This window comes from Chenopodium album, chromosome 3, assembly GCF_948465745.1.
Source record: "Chenopodium album chromosome 3, dcCheAlbu1.1, whole genome shotgun sequence".
NCBI lineage: Eukaryota > Viridiplantae > Streptophyta > Magnoliopsida > Caryophyllales > Amaranthaceae > Chenopodium > Chenopodium album.
The window spans coordinates 69,971,020-69,993,794 of NC_137836.1; the positions used below are offsets into that span (position 1 = coordinate 69,971,020).

The 22,775-nt window shown below is 35.4% G+C and overlaps 1 protein-coding gene across 1 annotated transcript; it reads right to left on the reverse strand.

The window, feature by feature from the left end:
* Window positions 1-732: 732 nt before the first annotated feature.
* LOC145615423 (gamma-tubulin complex component 4-like) lies at window positions 733-21,162 on the reverse strand. The gene is made up of 16 exons (XM_081670500.1): window positions 20,971-21,162; window positions 20,573-20,870; window positions 17,526-17,662; window positions 14,641-14,739; window positions 13,547-13,667; window positions 12,636-12,905; window positions 12,324-12,404; window positions 12,158-12,241; window positions 10,685-10,771; window positions 7,117-7,172; window positions 5,647-5,835; window positions 5,221-5,446; window positions 4,480-4,568; window positions 3,322-3,472; window positions 1,792-1,914; window positions 733-1,162 (listed from the first exon to the last, which is right to left on the reverse strand). Exons 1-16 carry the CDS (start codon window positions 21,135-21,137, stop codon window positions 1,097-1,099), a joined length of 2,244 nt encoding a protein of 747 aa, XP_081526626.1. The 5' UTR covers window positions 21,138-21,162; the 3' UTR covers window positions 733-1,096.
* Between the last annotated feature and the right edge of the window lie 1,613 nt (window positions 21,163-22,775).

Below are 22,775 nucleotides of genomic sequence, written 5' to 3' on the forward strand. Positions count from 1 at the left end.
TTAATATTCCAGAATCAAAATACTCTCACTATATTACAATACTTGTATTACAATTACATTGGTTAAATATAATCAGTATGTCAAAAAAAAAAATAAATAAAATAATAATAATAAATAAAATAAAATAAAAAAGGAAATTTTGTAAAAAAAACCACCTTTTAAATCTTGTTTTTTTGCACCTTTTAAAAAAAATGTTGCAAAAGACCACCAATTTTAAATTTTTTGTTGCAAAATACCACTTTTTAAGCCAAATTTATCAATTGTTTTACATTGAAATGGTGGTAATTTGCAACAAAAATTTTAAAATTGGTGGTCTTTTGCAACATTTTTTTTAAAAGGTGGTTATATGCAAAAAAACAAGATTTAAAAGGTGATTTTTTACAAAAAATTTTAAATTGGTGGTCTTTTAAAGCAAAAATAGTTTTTACTCAATGGTATGGAGTTTACTTTTTTTTTTTTTTTTTTTGAAACAGTATTATAGGGTTTGTTTTCTTTAAACCGGCCACCTGGTGTGACCAGTTATACACAAGAGTACAAACGGACTAAAAAAATTAATGTATATGCATTGAAAAATGTAAAAAATAAAATGTTTCAACTAAATAAATCAAGTAGATTAGACGTATTAAAAGTTAAACTTTTACACCGGCAACTGGCAAGCACTTAAATAAAACTATTTCATATAACCAATGGAGTTATTATCCGTAACTTTAGAGCTTAGAGAACACGGGGATCTTCAACCATCGACTATAAAGTACACAAGTACTCCAAATAAAAGAAAGCTAAAAGTACAGATCATACAAGAATAACAAAATATTCTTTTCTCCAAAAAAAACACAAATTTCAAATTAGCTATCACTTCCATCAACACCCAATTTTATAAATAACCAGAAAGGTTAACACAAATGCTAGTGAGTACACTTACAGAGCAGCACATATATACAGAAACAGTAGAGGCCGAAGCATTACGCTAAATCTTGTTAGCCAACCGAAACGCCATTCACAAGTTGCTATACAACAGGAAGAGTACATAAATAGAAGTCAATCCAATAAGCATTGCACTGCCTCAAATTTGATAACAGATACATCAGTCATAAACTTATTGCTGCAATACAGGAAGAGAAGGTCGTGGCCTAACAACATTCAGAACACCTCTTGCAGTTGCCTGTACCGAGTTAAAAAGTATAAGACAATTTGCAAATACAGAAGGAACGATACTCTACAAGGAACATTGTTTACTTGTACCGTAAGACATTTAGCAAATACAGAGCGGGGAACTACATGGCACACTATTTCTGATATATGCAGCACATGTTCTAATTTCATTGAATTTTTTTTACATTTCCAAGCTTACCCCTGTTTTCTCTCTCTCTCTCTCTCACTCCCCCATTCCCCCCCTTTTCTTTTCTTATGGACAAATAAATCTAAGTGCACACATTGACAGAAAAAAGAGAAGAGATTGACAATGTAAGCAGGATTACATTACTGGATCAATTTTAGTGGAGGAAGAGGGATTGTCAAAGCAAAGAATCAACTCAACAAGGTCTACAAAATGCCTCTTTTTGGTCACGAAACACTAAAAAAGCCCTCTAATAGTTTGAAAAAAAAGACCCCTTTTTTTTTTAGAAAAGGTTAAAGAGTACTTAAATGCCATTGTTAATGGAAACTGAGTGGTTGGACTGTGAGCAATTATCATCCCTCAACATTCAAAGCATGCTATGTATTTTTAAGATTGAAGCCAAAATGAGAACAAAGCTAATAACCAATGATAGGGAGAAAAGGTAACAGATTCACCTCAAAGAATGAATTGAAGTTTAGACGCAAAAGGAAACGCCTCAAAAAAGGGGCTCTCTGACTCCCAGCAAGTCGGCTGCTACGCAATATAGTGTATAAGGAATTTGACTTTTTGTTGAATTCCTGAAACGTTGATTAAGGTTAATGTAACAGCACACAAATTATGCAAGAACAATATAATTAGTAATGTTTGAATGGAAAGGGAATAGCATAGCACAGCACACAACATGATAGATGCAGTTAGGAAGTATTCAGAAGCTTTGTAACAAGAAAAGTGCATTATGTCTCCCATGCTAGAAGTTATTCCTTTACTAGAGCTAGAGAAGTCAGTACCAAAATTCAAGTTATCACCAATTCACCAGCTCCTCAAGGTTAGCATAATGAAAATTCAGATAGCAAAATATTTTAATACCAGAAACTATATAATAAGTCACCTCCCCCTAGACCTAACAGACCTTGTTTAGGCATACAACTGGAAGTTATACAGGGCTCTTAAGAGCCTGGGTAACAGCCATGGTGAAAAGAGGCACTTCATTCAGGTATCCAAATACTTCATCCGGAAACAATTAACAGTGTGATAGCGTAAATTGAACAGTTTTTACAGTAATGTGACAATTAAAGATGAGCTATGCTAGCATAAATCGACAGCATATGGCATGGATTCCACAAGATTCAAATCACCCACTCAATTAGTAGAAAGCTAATTTGAATTAGGCATATTCTATAAAACATCTAGAGTTACTCCATGACAGCAGGGTGATAGGGACTAGTAAGTGAAAAGTTACGGAAAACTTGAGGACTTTAGCACCTTGTAGGTTTGTAGTTGGCTCTAGTTAAATAGTTTTAGTGAGCGTGGAGTTGGTGATAATTGTTCCTTCTCAGTACCACCAAATGAGAAACAACTTCTTATTTTTCATCTTTTGCAGTCTGGTGTAAAGCTCTAGGATCCCAGGCACCTCAGCTGATAGCAGTAGAGTTAAGCTCGGTTTTCCATTGACAACTGGCCCCTAGAACAGGGGCAGGCACGTATCTAAGGATCAACTGGTTGGAGCTCCACATCATAATATATTCATAACAAGATCACAAAAAGAAACTATAATCTTACAAATCAGAAAGCAATGCTCCACATACAAAGTGATAACAGTTGCAAGTTAACAGTGCTAAAGCATGAAAGTATAAAACAGTAAATAGCATCCAAAATACAACAACCATATTCTTCACATTATATAGTTCACATTTGCTACAGCAGCACTTGATATCGGTTGGTACTCTTTGACATTATTTTCAGCAGTTCTTGTCCAAAGAAGACTGGAACCTAGATCTAGATCTATAATCCTAAGCTAATACTATTCTAGTAAAATGCTAGTTCCAGTGAGAATGCATTAAGTCGGGCTGGATATATGGTCAGAAGAAGCTCCAGACAAAATGAATGGCACAACTCAATTATCTTTACAAATTACATCAACCAAAAAAACAAAAAAAAAAAAAAAATGCATCCTATTAAAACAGAACTAAAGTTATCCAAGTTACCTCAGTTATGTGATCCAACTCAGCTGTATTAGGGCTTTCTTGGTTTTCTATGCACCAGCAATATTGCAGACAAAGTTTCATTATACTGTCCAATATCCTTGACACAGAACCAATGTCCAGGAATGACTGAGAAATCAAGGCTGACATATACCTGCATAGATTTTGATTATACTTGGGGCAATTTATGTAAATTATTAAACACATTGGCTCATACAGTTATGAAATATACTTTGGCACGAAAAGGAGATCATCCACAAGATTACAGGTTCTTTCATCAGATAGATTTAACTTAGTAGGATAGGATTCTGGAAACATAAATAAGCATCAACTACGATACTAGCAGTGCTTCATGGTTGTTTATCAAGCATTCCACCATACATCCCTTGATTTATTTTGGTTGATTACAACTAGTATGATAACTAGGTTGGAGGATGTCAGAGATAGCAGTCAGAAAAGTCTCTATGCCATACTCAAAGACCTGAGTAGAACCCGTATGCCATATGAATAATCCCTGTGCTCTTTAATTATAACTAAACAACATTGTGGGGGGTGGGAGATTAAGGAGCCCTTGTGATGAGAAGAAAACAAGAGAGAACCCAAAAGCAGAAAGTAGCAATTTGTAACTTCCTAAATGGCAAAGTGTTAGATTGATTAAGGAACGAAGAAAGTATTGCCTTATTTCTGACAGGAAAGATTTGTGCCTCCCTGCACAGAAGCAGCCTGCAGATATAGCTGACATACAACAATACACAAGTCTCAGCCCCACCACATACATAGTCATAAATCATAATGGGCCTATACTGACAGCTCTCACTCCCCCGGAGTACAGAGACTACAAACTCAGAGTTTTAACCCAGGAAGCAAGAATGTGCACACTAACAAGTCATTGCAAAGTCACTTAACCACATAATCTCTGCCTTCCCCTTTACAATTCCAATGAAAACCATAAGTTATCCTTTTATTCTTATTCTCTTGCTTTTTTTCCCTTTACCATAATAAGATTCTGGATGGAGAAGTACGGCAGCAAAAATACATTATTTACTGACGAGTTATGCTTCAAATACACATCAAGATTCCCAAAATACAGCATGCAACAATAATGAAGAATCACCACGGCATCTAAAAAGAAAGTTGGGGCAACTGACAATATTGACTTACTCTTGATGAAAATTCACAAGCTCAGTAAAATCACGTGAATCTTGGATATGAGTTTCTAAAATATTCCATTGTGACTCTATGACATCCACCTGAAGAAAGACATGCAATGAATTTAACAAGATAATCCTCGAATAAACTCAGAAGGAGAAGCTAATAAACACTGTAAGGAATGCAGAAACCATAGCCTGTAAAGGTCATCTTTGATCACAAGAAGTACGCAAGATGTGCAACATTTCTGCTTCTTCGGTCCAGTTATATTTGGAGACGTATGGGTGGGAACTACAAAGTAACAGAGGCAACTTCGCCAATAAAGAAGCCATACTTAACACATAGAAGTCTATGCTAGGCCAATTTTTATAATTTCTTGCCACTGGGAGCATCTAGAATCATCTATCTATACTTATGCTTCTCTTTCTCTAGTTTTCTTTGTATATTACTATATTAGTGAAGGTTAGATAGCACTGGGAGCCCTCGAACTCACTATAGCCAATTGAGTTCATCATGCAATTGAAACTCTGATCAAACTATTTGCATCAAATGGGCATAAGAGTGCACATGTACACTGATATATTTTCATGAAGGCATGCCACGCCATTACCCCAATTCCTCTAATGAGGGCATGCCTATGCAAGGGACTTATTCGAGCAGAAAAAATAACAAAATATAATTAAAAAAAAAAAAAAAGAGAGAGAGAGAGACAAGAATGGAGGACAATACCATCAGATATTTGACTTATCTTACCTGGATATAAAACTGTAGATTCCTAATCAAAAAGGCCATATGTTCTCTAACCCGCCACATTGGTCTAAAACGTTGTCGCCTCTGCTGAGATGTAGGGCACTTAATACGTTCATTGCGATGCTTCGCAAAATCACTATGATCTTGATGCATCACTGAAGCCCATGACTTCTCCAACTCCATTTGTGTCCGTTTAAGGCGTAACAGATACTGAAAAACACGACAATATCTGCAGATTCAGCAGTGAACATATGTTAATAAAATGGTGGGGATAATTCTTTCTCCAATCAACAAATTTCACAAGAAAACAGAAATATATGATACATCCTTCAACAAAGTCATAAGAATGAGTTATTATTAATCGGATATGGTAATGGTATCACTCTTAAATCCATAGAAAAATCTGAAAGCTATAAGGTCACGGCTTACTTAGACAGCACTTCTTGTGTGAAAAACAATTGCAGGGGCCAATCAATAGAATACTCAAGAGTTATACCATCCCAGCCATCCACATCCGCTGTAGTGTTTGTTGAGGCAGCACTAGAAGTTCCACTGGAGTAAGATTTTGATTTAGCATCCGCTTGTGTTGATTTTACAGCAACTCCGATAGAAGGCATCCTAGAGGTCATCATAAACTACATTAAATGTCAAGGCATTGATAAGCTTGAACAATCAAACATTACAAGAAAAAAAATGAATGAAGTGTGCGTGTGAGCATAAGAAATTTTCCAAGTACTTCGTTCTAAAAAGTTCAACTAATGAAAAGATTAGCACAAGCTCCCATTCAAAGCAATACAAGGGCAGAGAAGTTGTTTCTACAATATTTCAGCTACTCTACAATGTAGTAGAACTTAGAAGTATAGGCAAGATTTATAGGTCACTATAATCCAATGAATTCGTGGAACACAATATACGGACACATTTATAAGTCACTTTATTCCAATAAATTTATGAAACACAAAGTATGGACACATAAAAATAAGATAATAACATCTACAAGAAAGTTTTCATGGGGTAACTTAAAATTTTTTTGTCTTCGCAAGCATCATTCAATACGACAAAAATAATTTAAGACAATAAAATTGAGAATTATGCTATCCTTGACGAGAGGGTTGATGTGAGTGGACTCAAATGGCCAAAGTCCAAGCCCACCTGCACTACCAATCCGGGTGTACGCTAGGAGGCACAAACTGCAGCAAGGCAAAAGCAACAAAGAAGTGCAGCTAGACGTGGGGAATGAGGACAAGGATCATTAACCATTAAGGAAAGTAGCAACAACAATATGTTTCTGATAGTTTGATTCTGTTCAGTAGTAGACAAATAGTCATTAAGAGGGAATCACTTTTGTAGTAAGAATTGTAATATATAAGAAGCGGGAGGGGGGGTGGAGGGTAGAAGGGTATGCTTTTGAGAATTTAGACAATGTATTGAGATTGGTAAACCTCAAGTTACCCATGGGAGTGATAGTTGTCAACTTCTTGTGAACCTTTTGTTTCAATCAATCATCAAGCTTTCCACCTATTTTTCTGTTCAATTAGCTACAGTTGCTTAGTTCGAATTTCAGTCCATTACACAGAGAATAGTGTATTACAATTTTTTAAGGGGTACGGTCATAGTGTCTTCTTGGCTTCCGGAGGACGGATGGTCCTCTTTGTCTTGGCCTATAATTTTGATCAGTAGTGATGCAAACAGTTTTACCACAATGAATGTCAAAAACTTAAAGTTATAAAGGAAAAATTACCACAATTCATAGTAAATTGAAAAAAATAAAAAAAGAAGTATAAACAAAGACACAAATCAAATTCTTCAAAACTAGACTAATGTGTAGTTGTGAAAACCTAAAGTGATACTTGAACTTCTACGGGAATGCTAATTTGCTAAGAGAGTACAGGCTCTCACCTTAATGATACTCTGGAAAAATATTTATCTTCATCGCTGATTGTCTTCACTGCAGCCTGCATCACAAAGAAAGAAAACCATTATCACCACATAATCAAGTAGAAATTACTGGAGTTAGCATCACAATTCTACAGCAATAACAACTTCTATGTTGTTTTATCACCAATAATCAATCAATCTAGGAATTTTTACTTATTTGATTCTCTTCTGGGAGCTAATAAATAATAACCTTTTAAGTGTTGAGACTATGCAGAATTATTTCAATTTATATCAATCGCTTTAGCCCCATGCTCTCTTTGAGAAAACGCTCTGCTTAGGATTGGCATTTGCTAGTAATTTTACAAGAATTTTTCAATAAGCTATCACCTCTATTTTATATTTTCTCTGTTATTTTTTTATTTTAATGCCCCAGTTTGACATTTTGCACCATTCACATACTCCATTTTGACCATTGTTGGTGATTTATACGTAAGAAAAAAAATAGTCATGAGAGTTCTTGTTAGAGTCGTCTCAAAGTATATTGCATAGTCTCAACTCTCAAAGTACTCCCCCCCCCCCCCCCCCCTCCAAAATTTCTTCCCCACATCCTTTCAGGTGTAGACTAAAATCAAACCGAGGATTACTGATTTGCCACCCTGGAACACGGATTTTTTACTGACTTGCCCAGCATGCAAAACCCAACACAAAAAATCTACCTTTGAAATGGAATCTGGTCTTCAGTCACTCCAAACAATCCTTAATCTCATCCTCTGTTTAGATCTATTAAGCTGGGTAAAGATCAATTGATAACATGACACATCCACATGCCCATAGCCATAGCCATAGCCATAGCCATCTAAAACCACCTCATACAACTTTACAAGATACTTGTATTTAGTCAATGTTTTGGTGTTTACAAGTGTTGTTTTAACAAATTTTTATTTCCAAAGAAGTAATGAGTGTTAACGTTATCTATTCATTCAAACAACTTATTTTGACTCTCATTGACTTTTGCAAATAAAATGAATTTGACATGCTAGAATAACTAACTATTCACTAAGTTGTGGCTTATTGTTTGTTTATGTCATCAACAATTAATACTAATTCTTATATGAATGATGATACATTGATGTGTGATGGCGATAACGCCATAGTGAGAGCTGTTTTTGGTGATTTTATCTATCATATGTTTTCATTTGACTATTTAATCTTTAAATTTTAAACCTCACATGCATTGTATTGAGATATTAAGCTTTTTTTAATTAAATTTTTTATCTAGATAATTTGTACTTTCTTTGTACTCACTCGAGTATGGCATAACACCCCTTCTACTTCCTCTGTTTTATTATACATGTCATCATAAATTTAAGAGTAATTGAGTTAATTCCATGGTGTTACAATTTTTGACGATATAAAAGTTAATTTTGAATAATTTCAGACAAATAAGTTTACTTTGAACAATTTCAGAAAAAGAAAAAGAAAAAAAAAAAATTATTTCTGACAATTTTAGGAAAAAAAAAGTTTATTCAAGACATTTCAGATTATATCAAAACCAATATCAAATAAGTTCAAACAAAAAAAATATTTGAGTCTTCACAAAATAAACTTACTCCCTTTTTTTTTAGGAAAATTTGTCAAGAATAAGCTAACCTTTGTCCGGTTCGCTCAAAATAAGCCAACCTTTCGATTAACTCAGAATAATCCAACCTTTATAGGGTATCCACTTTAAATGAGTCAAGTGACCTGCAACCGTTTATTAACCGGTTATTAATGTTAATTGTGACACGTGTCAGCATGTGGTTCGTCATTTTTCTTATAATAATTAATTAGGAATTATTATATAATTAATTAGGAATTATTATATAATTAATTATTAAAAAATCTAATAATTATAAATTTTAAAAAAAAACAAAAAAAAAACCCCAGCCCCAACTCACCCCCCCTCCCCTGCCAGGCCGCCGGTGGCCGGCGACCACAAAATTCCCCGGCGCCGACACCGACGACCTCTACCGCCCACCCACGATGCTCCCACCCAACCCCACTCCTTCCCCTTCCCCATTCACCTTTCCCCACCCCGACACGACACCACCCCCTCCCCTTCACCCCCTGCCGGAAACAACCCCCCTCCCCCGTCTCGCTGTAGAACAGTAGAAGTCGACCCCTCCCTCCCCTTCCTTACCATCTGTCGACCCCCCAAACCCTTTAACCCACCCTAACGAAACCCTAACAAAATCGGAATCGGGGTTCAAGGGTTTTGGGGTGTCGATTGACGGTGGGGAAGGGGAAGGACGGGGGTAACGGGGTAGGGAAAGGGGGATGGGGAAAGGGGAAAGGGGAAAGGAAAGGGAAGGGGAAGGGTGGGGGCGTCGTGGGTGGGTGGAGAGGCCGTCGGTGCCGGCGTCGGGGAATTTGTGGTTGCCGGCTACCGGCGGCCTGGTAGGGGAGGGGGGTAAGCTGGCAGGGGAGGGTGAGGGGGTTGGGGTTTTTTCCTTTTTTTTTTTTTTTTTTTTTTGAAATTTATAATTATTAGTTTTTTTTTATAATTAATCATATAATATATCCTAATTAATTATTAATAGAAAAATGACGAATCATATTCTAACACGTGTCACAATTAACCTTAATAACCGGTTACAACAGGTTTTGACTCATTTAAAGTTAATACCCTATAAAGGTTGGATTATTCTGAGTTAATCGAAAGGTTGACTTATTTTAAGCGAATCGGACAAAGGTTGGCTTATTTTTGACAAATTTTCCTTTTTTTTAATAAAACATTAGGAATTTTACACTGTTCAGACACACTCCTTTGATCGTCTTTTGTGATTAACTGATTATACATTAGAAACTTATTAGATTCCGAAATATACTTTCATTATATCAACTTTATATAATGTTTACTACCAACTTAGATATTTGAATTTGAAATGTGCATTGGCAATCGTGAAATCCCAACACTGCGATTACAAAATAATACTAGTTCAGATAGGTTCAAATGCAATATAGTCATGTGAGATCTTGCTAGATTCATATCAATTTATATTTTCACAAAATCAAGTTTTATATTTTTACTTATCTATAATTAGAAATAAAGGGATAAAATTATGCATTGGCAAGCATGAAAGTCAAAAAGTTGCAACTAAAAGGCACACAGGAAGTATAAATTCAAATAAATTTAGACAAAACAGTTTTTGTTCAGATAATATAATTTCACACTAGATCAAATGAACCGAACACAGCATTAATCCTTAACCATACATTTGTAGCTTGACTGCTAACAAGGAGTAAGATGTCTAGTCTGTGATCATCAGTTATTCACTTACAACAAAGATGAAAAGCATTCTATGATTGAATTTTGTTAATATATTAAATAGATGATTAGAGAACAAGTGTCACCCGTGTATAAAAGGATAGCTAGAACCAAAAATGTCATGTTCTATATCAAACATGTGTAATTTATTTATGAAGTATATAGCAAATTTATAAGGAACTATTCTTACATATATAACATCCTAATGATAAGCTCACAGAAATATAGATCAATACCAGATTACACATCAATATGAAAAGATATTTAAGTGGTGCATCATACCAGCTGGAATGGCACCATAAGATCAGCTTCAGCAGTCGATTGGCGAGGTGGTAAACGCATCAATTGTCGACTTTCCTCCAAAAAGCACTGAAGACATTATGATTTAGTGATTTCAGTGGCTTAAAAAAACATAGAATACAACGCACTACTATGGCTGAACTGTTCAAAACAACAAACACAGAAATTACAACAAAAATCCACTGCACCCAACAGTCCAAGATTTTGTGAAACTAATCTGGGTCAGCTATATAGCATGAACACGTATGAGATGAACATGAAATACTATTCCAAGGAACAACAAATTAGCATATGCCTAGAGGTGATTACTCAAGTAGCAATTATACATACTAAAAAGCATGAGAAGCACAAAGAGGATATTTGAATCAGGGGAGCTCAAAAACCGGTCGGACCGGACCGGATATATGGACTAGGCCGGGCCAAAGAAACCGGTCCAATATCCGGTCGAAAAATTTAAAATATCGGTCTTTGGTCCAGTCCAAATCAAGACCCTTTTTTTTTTGTATAAATTTATGAATAAAACTTCAATAAAGTTTAGTTTTTACCTTCAATATGCTATGATTATTTATATTATGAGCTATAATTTCGATGTTCATGCATAAAACAATCATTTTCCTTAATTTATTTTTTCATAATATAAATATAATAAAGTAATGAAAATATTGAAAACCGTTTTGGTCCGGGTACCGGATTTTGGACAGGTTTTATTGGTCCAGTTCGGGTCCAGTCCAAGAAAACTGGTCTGGCTGGGAGTCAACTTTTAAATTTCCAGTCTTTGTTTCGGTCTGGTCTTGAACAGCCTTAATTTGAATGAAAATAAGATTTACGCAAAATTTGTTAACAAACAAATATCATCAGATTACTCACAACCAATAACTGGAAGCTTTGGGAAGAACAACATACAAGACACTCATCAAACTATTTCCAAATAACATAATTTAAGCAACTTTGATCAGTAATAAATAATCCATTAGATGCACTGGTAAATAAAGTTTATAAAAATGGAGAAAAATTTGAATGATCAAGAGCTAAAGGAAAGGTGCCAAAGACAGAAAAACAAGATGTTAAATCCAGCAGACAAATGAAGGATGCAAAAATCCATGATGAAAACTGAACATAACCCAATGTCAAGTTGAATTATTATTCTGCTCAACTACCAACACAAACAGCATTCTTTATGAAAAGTCGTGATATTAAAAAGAGGAATTGTGGAATGAAAACAACAATTCACCAACTTAATGCCATGGAACCCTGATACAAGCAACATTGACAAACTAAAATATGATGGTGAAGCTTTATATACAATGAAATACAAAATCATGCACCAATAAGATAACTTAAAATCTCTTTAATTGCCAAAAAAAGAAATACAAAATCTCTTTAATTGCCAAAAAAAGAAATACAAAATCAGCGTAGCAAGTAAAACTTAAAATCTTGAATATTTCCATATCTAACCTGGAAGAAATCTCCCTTGGCCAACAGAAAATAGTCTTTAAGGGCCTTCAAATGGCCATTAAGATCAGCACGGACAACAACAAGCTGCATTTGTCATTCAAGAATTTTCATATAGCACCCTAAAAATATAGATATAAATTTATTTTAAAAAAATTGCATAAACCACCTGCCATAGATGACTGGCTGCAATAGCTCGAATGGAATCAACAGCATACTCAAATGACCTTTTGTGAAATTCTGTTGATTCCTGCATATCAAAGCAAGAGTTTGAATGCTATCAGCATCTCAGGACAGCAAGTTCTTGTTCCATTGATTTTTTTCTTAAGGATTTTGAGTGAACCCTTTAATTGGAAAAAGACCAATAAGTAGCAACAGAAGAAACTACAGTCACTAGTCATATATTCCATAACTAGTTACAAGCCAAATATATCCGTAAACTCCTCAGCTACAAGAAAGAAACATACTGCAAGAAAGAAACCTTTAGGTCCTGGAGCATTGCTTCAATCTTATCTGCCTCAGCCTGTGGTAGTAATTCTTCTCCTGTAAGTTCTGAATCTGATGAAGAATCCTTTTGAAACGAAAAGCGATCAGCAAATCCTTGAATTATATAGGATTCCCTTGGAATTTTGGGGTGGTACAATGAATCTTGTGCAAAGCCAGGACTGGGATTCCGAAGCACCCTAACAGCTTTACCAGCAAACAGAACAGACTCTGCAACACGCATGTGGATATATTCAGGAAGCATATCCTGCATTGCCATATTATGAAAGTTATCCATTTGAAGCAGAAGCACTACAAAGTAAAAATCAACAAGGATAATAACATGCAAAAATCAAGAGTTCAAAGAGAGATTCAAGAGGAAGATGCTCTACTGACAAACATGCATAAATATTACGGTCATTTGACAAGACGGGAGGGTGGGTGGCTCCTGGAACATAACAAATTGGACCTTAAACAACTAACACGTTCCTCACTAGTGCAAAGACAGCTTCAAATGCATCACATCTGCATTCGCTGCAATTCCAGTTAGCAAACAAAGCCAATACAGAGAAGTCTTTTTCTGGTTTTTCTGGTTGGTGAACTTCTATAGATGGATCCTTTTTATGCTTTGAAACTACAAAGGATATATCCTCCATGCACTTGAGATAGATATATATGACTTGAAAAGCCCACCAATCATGTCATATCTGAGTGGAAATAAGAAAGAATGCAAAGAAGAAACCATAACAGATAATGGTCCCTGTAGCACCAACATTTCAAGCACAAATAATAATAGCAACAGAAAACAAGTTTGAGGCAAATTGAAAGGTAAATTAGAGTTAGCTAGCCATCACAAGCGGAAGCCAATACATTAATATAGAATAAGCATCTCCAACAGCTGAAAAATACCAAAGATATATGAAATCCCAAGTGCCAATCAGCTAGAGAGGAATCTTCTATGGTTAAGCGTGTCAATTTCCGAATCATGTCAGGATTTGAAGAGTCCTTCCCCAACTCCCTGCCTTCTTCACTGTCAAAGAGACATGAGTAAGTAAGAACATAAACTTCACATTGAATCTAACTAATTAGATTGAATTAAGGAATGGATAAATAAAAAATACAAAGGAGAATTTTCTTTTATCTCAAACTGAAGTTTCTAGCTTCTTTCTCTAGGAACATTACAAGGCATACTCAATCTTTTCCATCAAATGGCTCCTTCGTATTTATCTTTAATTACAAAAGAATATAGGTAGCAAATCTCTCCTTTTTGTAAATAGATATCTTGAGCAAAGATCAATAATCATATCTAAAAATCAATGAAACTACAAGTCAAAGGATCCATCTTGAAAAAATAATGAGCAACAAATGACACCCCACCCTATAGCCAAAGTAGAACCCAGCACATGCACCACTAAGAAAACCAAACACCCCTCTCACCCTCCCCAAAAAAAAGGAGGGGGGGGGGGGGGTGAGAGGAGGGACAAATAGATAAAACCTATAATAAAAGTTATTTCTGCAAGATATCAAGTAGAAGATTATGTTATTGTTCTAACATTCAAGTACATTTTCTTTCAAATTGTTACAGCACCTCTAATACTCTATGAATCTGGCTTCTGGATACTGCCAGTGCCAGGCATACAAGGACAGGACTGGTGGAATTGATAACAGCTTTCCCATACAAAAGAAGCAACTAGCAAAGTTCCCACGAGTTGTAACTAGAAAGTGAATTAATATAACACTGCTTAGTGAACTCTCACTGCACAAGATAAAATTAGACATAAAGCGACATCTTTCACTAACTTCTGACAAAACATGAAGAGCTAAATTGAAAAAAGCAAGCATTTTATCCAATAAAATATGATATAAATCCACAGAAATGCAGAGCAGCATATCTCTAAAAATGAAGAACAAACATAACAAGCCACACAGTATAATTGCAAAAATGAAAAGTCTCAGGAGATAGCAGGCAGCTCAATGAAACTAAAGCAGGTCTATGCTATTACCTTTTGATGAAGAATTCTCCATAAGGATCTTGAAGAATACCATAAACCATCCAAGATGCAAGTTGGTTGAACAACACTTGGTGCCCATGCCAAAGCAGCCTAAAACATATATGTCAAAAAGTAAATAAGTAACAATTAACTAAACATAATCTAATCTCAGTGTAAAATGCAAATTATAATAGTATGATATGACTTAACATCAAAAGCATCAAGCATACATCTCCCCACTGATTCACAGTCATGATATACTACAGTTATAATGCATTGAATTAAAAGCACTTTCAAGAAACCATCAAGGATTCAAACAAAAGACAAAAGACGAATATTGATCATATGTTATACTAAAGAAATTATCACAGATTTTTTGGATAAAGAAAATTTTGAACCATTTAAAAAAATTAATATACGAAGAAGAAACAGTGATCCAAGAGAGAATTAGCAGGCATCAAAATAGCCCTCAGAATCTTTCAGACGTCTAAAAGAGAAATTCCAGGGATAGCCCCATGTTGCCTAGAGAGGCACAATATATTGCTCTATACTGTAAAAACCAACTAGAATCCCAATAGCAAATGATTCAAGCATTCAACCATGCCTCTCCCAATAAATCACCTAAACTGGTCATATGATAAAGATTAAAGTTGCATTGCAATCCTTTAATCCTCTTATTCCTCCAAAACCACATCATAATTTCATAGGCATTCCACAATTGACAAGGAACCCTCAGACACACTTAATGCAACCCTATAGCACAAGAAACTTATTCCCAAAAATAAAGCCACCATATGACGCAAAGTCAAGTTACCGGTTTATTGCAGCCTCTCTCCTCCGCCAGCAAAGCACATACCAAACATTGGGCAATAAAATCTTAATGTGTCTCTGCAACGAGAACAGGAAACAATTCTTTCCAACAAAGCCATCCATACAAAATATTCGACTCAATTTGGGACCCTAGCCTTCTAAATAAATGTAAATGGAAAAGGATGAGGGAATACGATAATATGTTACAACCAAACAAAACTATCTTAGAATCCGTTATGGGAACTAAATCAAAGACATGAGCAGGTTAGCAAGAGAAGCAACCTCCCAAGTCCTAACTCATGGAATATCTATTAAATCAAATTTCTGGGAGACAGGACTCCCATTACTCCACTAAAGTAGCAGCGGAAGCACCATGAACAGAAGATAAACAATTAAAAATCCCACATGACACTCTCAAATATCTCAACTACACAAGTTAAAACTTGATAAAGAACAAGAAGTACAAAGGAACCTAAAGAGACAAGATCTAAGAGATTATTCCAACCTCAAGACAAATTTGCCTATGTTTTCATCTGATTAGCATTGACCCCTAAATGCCAAAAGGAGCTCCTCTTTGTAAGACTGCATGCTTTGCAAGAATCACAAGGTAAAGGAAGATTCTTCAACTAAAGATGAAAAGCAAGTATAATACCCAATTAAGAGGCCTTGTGCTAAGTACAATACCGAAAACTAGGGCCATCTCGGGAGATTTAGAGGCCTTGTGCTAAGTACAATATTTAGGCCCCAATTATAACAAATTTCACACTCACATTTTTTTATAATAGTAATTTTAAATACAATGATAATTACAACAATTGAAAAACCAACAAGAAATAATATCAAAATCAGAGCATCAAAGCAAATAGATACAACCTGGCCTGGATTTTAATTGATGAATTAATTATTGGAAAATCATCAATGGCAAAATTAAAGAATATAGCTTCCCTTTTTCCCCTTTTGCAGTGGATTAAAACAAATATAAAGAGTGAGAAATAGTAGGAATAGAGAGCTTAATTCTAATATAATTTTTTTTAAAATGCCGTTAAACATAATTATTTAGGGAAGATTATTTGAGAAATTGAAATAGATAGTTTAATAGACATGAATCATAATAATAGATAGTGTCCTCATGCTTGCTTGCTGAAAAAAAATACTAGTATATCAATTCAAGGAAACTATTTACGGGAAGACCGGAAGATGGGAGTGGTAATTAAGAGAATAAACTGTATATTGGGAAGGGAAAAAAAAAAGAGAAAGAATAAGAAGCATTTAAAACCACGGGAGATTTTTGGCTTTGGATAGTTTGTTGAATTGTTGTTAATGGTGGGCATTGTAATCGGTAATTAGGGGATTTTTTATTTTTTTTATTTTAAAAAAAAAAAAAAATTACTCAGAGAATTTTCTTTAATATATATATATTTTTTGGCCCCAATGTTATGGAGGGCCCTATTGTGCAGATCCGAGTAAACTGCCCAAGAGTCAGGCCTGCCGAAAACTAAGTCAAAAAGTTGAAGAGATCAAGCATCTTTGAAAGTTACCTCTCCTTTATAAGGAAACCAACTCAATCACCAACCACAGGTCTGTCACATTTTTTAGTTGCGTAAATGGTTTGAAACGTCATACAGACATCATATATTTCTTTTTTTAAAAAAGTTTATAAAATACCAACTCTAATTAAGCTTTCACTTACAAAGAAACAAAGTTGCACTGACTTTTGAGTATGCTAAATGCAAGGCTTCTGCAGTGAGGAACCTCATCATGCTAAATGGGGTTTCCCCCCCCCCCCCCCCCCCCTTTTCCAAAACTCAAATACTACATTTCTCAAAAGTCAAATCGACTATATATGGTGGACTATTATCAGATAAATGACTATATCACCCCCCCCCCTTTTTCCAAACCCAAACACTACATTTCTCAAAAGTCAAATCGACTATATATGGTGGACTATTATCAGATAAATGACTATATCAAAATTCATCTTTTCAAATTTTTTATAATAATAGTGAAAAGAAGTAAACTAAATTCATGTATCCAGGAAAACAGGCCAAAACAGATTTTCTAAATTAAATTACTCTGCATTAACTTACCTCTGAAGGCAGGTTTGAAGTTCAGGCACCCCACAATGACATCTTTTATGCAAGAGATTGAGAAGTTTTCCTCCACGAACATCATCACGCTCTATCTCTAAAATAAGCTCATAAAGAGGAGGCAAAAGAACAAAGAACTGGAGAACAATCCTTCAGTTACAACTTTGAAATTATGTGACACAAACGTTAAAAATAAATAAAAAGGTCACAATACTCCACCATGCAAGGAAATAACAAGTTCAAAAAGATATTATTTTACCCCTCAAGACAAAATTGCTAAAGTTGAGAACTGAAATTAGTATGGGATTTAAAATAATGAATTTGACGACAGTCTTGTTAATTAATAGATATACAAGACAAAAAAAAATCAGTAATATATAGTAGGGGGCAGAGCTATGTGTAGAGTACAGGAGTCATTGATCTCACTTGATTGACAAGAGAGGGCAGAGAACCAAAAATGTAATTTGGGGGGGGGGGGGGGGGGGGGGAATTGGGGTCAATGAAAGGAACCCACTTTTGCCACTTTTGGGGACACAATGTATAGAAGTTAGGATCATTGGTTGATTTAGCTCCCTCAGTGGATAGCTTTATTGTATAAGAATGTCTATTTGGTTATTTTTGCTACATGGCCTACAACACCATGGCTTTATGAATTCCACATACCTGCATAACTCCTAGGGAAAGCTTCCAGTACATTTCTACACTAGGTTGCACGGAAACGGGGAAACGGAAATTTTAAAATTATGGGAAACGGGGACACATTAAAAATACATAAATAAATACATTTAATCAGAATAAAATACCAAATGAACTTGCAAAAAAATAAAAACAAACAGATACTTCGTTCTGTAAATTGAAAGAACTCCCTTTTTTCCAAATTAAATAATTAGTGAAATCGTTCGGTGGTAGTTAGATCAACTTTGTTCTAGCTAGGCGGTGATGGCAGCAAACATGGATCTCCAAAGCATGGAAACGACAATTATAGAAACAACTCAAATAACTATGCTGCTTGACTGCTCGTAATTTGTGAATATAAGGGTTTAATTGCTTTCTATTAAAGGGGAAACGCTTATTTATATCCTTAATTAAGTTTCCCACATGTTTTCGAACTGTTAAATTATGCGAGACGCTTCACAAAACAAGGAAACTCCATGAGCCGTTTCGAAACGGGTTTCGAAACGTAAGAGGTTTCGGAAACGATACGTGGCTAAAATTAAGAGTTTCCGTGCTTCATAATTTCTACATTACTTTTTACTTTATCTGCGTAGAGTCTTCACTTTAAGCTAATATCTATTTGAATTACTAGAAAAGCCTCTAAAGTAGTTTAGCACATTTGGGGCTTGCAGATCTGACAACTATGTGATCCATCCAATATCCATTTTATAAACATTGCTTTTAAGTGAGGTGTTACATGGACATCAAACTACATAGCATTCAGATTTTCTACATAACATCTTTGTTCTCCCTCTTCACTACAATACAGTCACTACCTCGTTGTTTTTCTTTAAGTGCCCATTTTCCTCTTTTTACTCTGATTTCTATCCCTTATACCCTCTAAAGTTTCTATATCATCAGTATTAGCAAGCCAGATGACCAAGAATCACACACGATATCAGTGACAAAATTCTTAAGGTGTCTTTTGAGTGCCTATATAAACTGTACCCCCAAGATAAATTTCTAAGTTTCGGGGAGATGGGAAGAGACGGGCTGATATGAAAACAATACGTTGTTAGCTAAGAAAAGGAAACTATATCCTAATGTTGGCTAACTGAAAGAAGTAGCCACCAATGTTGCATCTTGCATGAAATCATACGTGGGAGGAAAGTGAGATTTAAGGTCAAGGTTGAGCACAATCTTCTTACATATTGATCTCTTCGGCTAATATATACTACGTTAAATGTGTTAATTTCCTTTCTAGTTTTGTTCAATATATCCCATCTTCCATGGCATAGCAAAAGGTTGGACAACAATACAAATTATGAGGGATTAATGCTTGTTTGACTTGAGATTGCCTTGGACATCATTTGGTGATTGGAAGAATGGTTGTATACTTAAAAGTCACAAACTTCAGCATAGGGAAATGATAGAGATAGGTTTTGAGTAGGATCAGTTTTGTATGGAACTCATTGATCATTTAGTAAGTAGTATAAAATTGCAGTAATTTCTATTGAATATATACTTAATTTTGCCAAGAAAGTCTCATGCCAATATCCATGATAAATCCAATCCACCCCACAAATATTTTCTTTGTAATTTTCCATTACCGTTTTAAAGTTGATAACGAGTGGTAATAAGAATTTTTATGGAGAAAAATACATGTTTAGTAATGAAGTTTATATAGGCTATCAAACAAGTCATCAAGATTCCTAACATGTCAACCTCTAGGAAAGGACAATAGATGGGGTGCTAGGAAGCATTGAGGCATAATAAGTTTCATCAATGGTCAAAGGGACAAAATGCAATGTCTAATGAGGAATTTAGCTCTTCAAATGACATATGCCAACTTCCTATATTTTTATGCCTAAAAAGGAATCACTTTTCCTGCATTTTCTGTTTGATATGGAAAAGATGAGAAAGTCTTATATGAGCTCACTATCTCCCATTGAGTTCGTCAAACCTTCTTTATTACCTACTAGGCTACCACCACTCATAAAAAAGGGCAAAGCTTTAATTCTTGCAAATTGTATATCATCTTTCAATAGCTACTACTTATTTATCCCCTTTTACCCATAAAAACCTCAACTTGATCAAAGAACATTTCTCTTTATCATAAAATATGAAAGCTTTCACCTATATCCTCCATCCCAAATTGTAAGAATAAATACCATTGTCAATATAAGGACTCAAGTATGTTACCTACAGTTCAAGTAACCTAAGTAAATTCAAACTATTTTACGAATTCAATTTCAAAATGGCAGGAATGTTCTCTGGAGACATAAACATGTTCATTTCAATAAGGTATACTACACCTAATTTTAGCAGAAAATTACTTTCGCTTCTACACAAAATTCCACAAGAATTAAGCCTAAAAAAGATGAAAGAACAACCTTATTGAGGCCCTGAGTAACACTGGCCAAAATGGGAAGAGCATCCGCCAACAACTTCTGCTCAATTTGCAAAACCGCAGACCGATAAACCGAAAGAATCTCAACAATAGCATTAGCAATAGCACGCCGATACACACTCTGATTCTCACTCTTCCTCTTAGAAATCTCCTCACTCCTTTCCAACGGCGATACATTCGCACTCGCCGATCTAATCCAGCTCAAATTCCTCGATTTCGTAGCAAATCGATCCAACTCCCTGTAGTAAAACCCTAACGAAATAATCCTCTCAATCACATCCCTGAAAAATCAACCAAATTCCATAATTCCAGCAAAATTCAACAATGAACTCAAAATTACTACAATTGAAGAAAGAAATTGAGAGAGTGATGAAGGAAAACCTGTCACTGGGAGCGATGAAGGAGAGGTCAGGGGCGAGCTTGAAGGTAGGGATATCGGCGACCGGAGAATCAGGAGAGAGAATTCCGAGGGAATCGCGGCATTCTCGTTCGTCGACGATTAGGTCGCCGGTGTATCCGAGCAATGCTAGAAGAATTTCGTGCAGCATTTTTGTCTGTGCTGTGGTTCTCGCCGATGAGAGGGTTCAATAGCGAAAGAGTGCGGGAAAATTAATTTGATTTTCTTATAAGGCAAATCCGTATAATTTTGTACCATGGATTCGGAGTATTACTGCTCCCTTCGTTTCGTAATAATCACAAGAGAGAGTGTCAGACTTACATTTTTACACAAAATTTTAACAATCAAAAGTATTAGGATTTGTTTTTTGAAGCACAAGTATTAACTATTAAGATTTATTTGGCATTATTTTTTATTTTTTTTGAAAACATTTGGCATTATTTTGTGTTTTTAGTTTTTTGTTTTTTTTTTCAAAACCAAAAATAGAAAACAAGACAATGATGTTTCTACTAATCTGTTGTCAGTTTTCAAAATTATCATGATTTTAAAAAGTTTGACTAATTTTTTATTCATTATATAATATATATTATACGGTTTTGAAAAGCAAAACACTAAAAAACAGAAAACCACAGCGATGTCAAACGAACCCTAAGGGATATCATGTGTGTAGGAATGAATGTAACCTGTTTAGTTAGGATGGAGATTATGTGAAGTTCAATCTATGTGGCTCGATTTTAAGTGGTCATGGGAATGTTTGAGAGTAGGTAATGCACACTTTAGATTTATTTTTGTTCAAATTGTTTGAAAGTAAATTTGTTTGCAAAATAAAATTGGTTTATGGTTATGTTGGTTTATGTATTTCTGTAGTATGTTAGGGTATCATCTAGAATATACGAAAGGGTTTGGGAGAGGCAATTTGCTACCAAGAGTAGGTGTTTTATCCTAGAGCCGTCATTTGGACTAACTATTGACCTTTCTCTATTATTACTTCCATTTGATCTGTTTTCATCACCTCTGTCAGCATCGTGTTCTAAATATGGCTTGTTTTGTAGAAAAATGTATTGTGTACAGATGGTTGTTTACAGGGGTTGAAAAAAGTTGTGAGGGTGTGATGTGTCCATTTTATATGATATTTTACCCCCGTCCCTTGGTCATAATTAGTAGTGTTTTTGGCTCTTTAGAGCCACTTTTATTACTAATTGGTGTTTACTAGTGTTTTCGTAGATTTGGTTGACTTTTGCAGGGATTTATGCTTTTGAAGTATTTTCCCGAGATATTTTGGAGCAATCACGAGCATTGGAGAAGCACGACCAGAGTTTATAGCCCAGGGCCGGTGAGAGCCGGTGATTAAGGGCTCGGTAATCGGGATATCGAGGTATATGGACCGAGTGATCAAGACCCTAAGTGGATATCCGGATTGGGCCGAAGAAATAAGCCCAATCGAAGCTCCGAGCCTCGAGGTGAAGCAAGGGCCCGATCGGGCAGCTTAGCTCGATCGGGCAAGGCACGCAAGTGTGCTGGTGCGTGGCCAAAGGCGCGCCCGATCGGGTGAGCTGCTAGCTCGATCGGGCGCGGCTGTGAGAAGAGCTGTGCGAGAAAAAAGGCGCGCCCGATCGGGCGCGTGTTTCTGGAAAGGCTCTTTTGTCGAGCAATTAGTTTCTAATTAGGAGTTGTTTTAGTTTTGTTTTAAGTACGTTTTTAGGACGATTATTTTTCACTTATCTTCTTTCTTAGACTTTCTCTCTCTACTTAGTTTTCTCTCTCTTAATCTCTCTCTAAACCTTTGTTC

Excerpts from the sequence above, each read along its gene's own strand:
- LOC145615423 (XM_081670500.1), bottom strand. The coding sequence starts at position 21,137 with ATGCTGCACGAAATTCTTCTAGCATTGCTCGGATACACCGGCGACCTA. Across the intron at positions 5,447-5,646 it reads ACACAAGAAGTGCTGTCTAA|ATATTGTCGTGTTTTTCAGT; the intron begins GTAAGCCGTGAC and ends CTGAATCTGCAG. Across the intron at positions 3,473-4,479 it reads CTTGTGAATTTTCATCAAGA|GTATATGTCAGCCTTGATTT; the intron begins GTAAGTCAATAT and ends AAATCTATGCAG.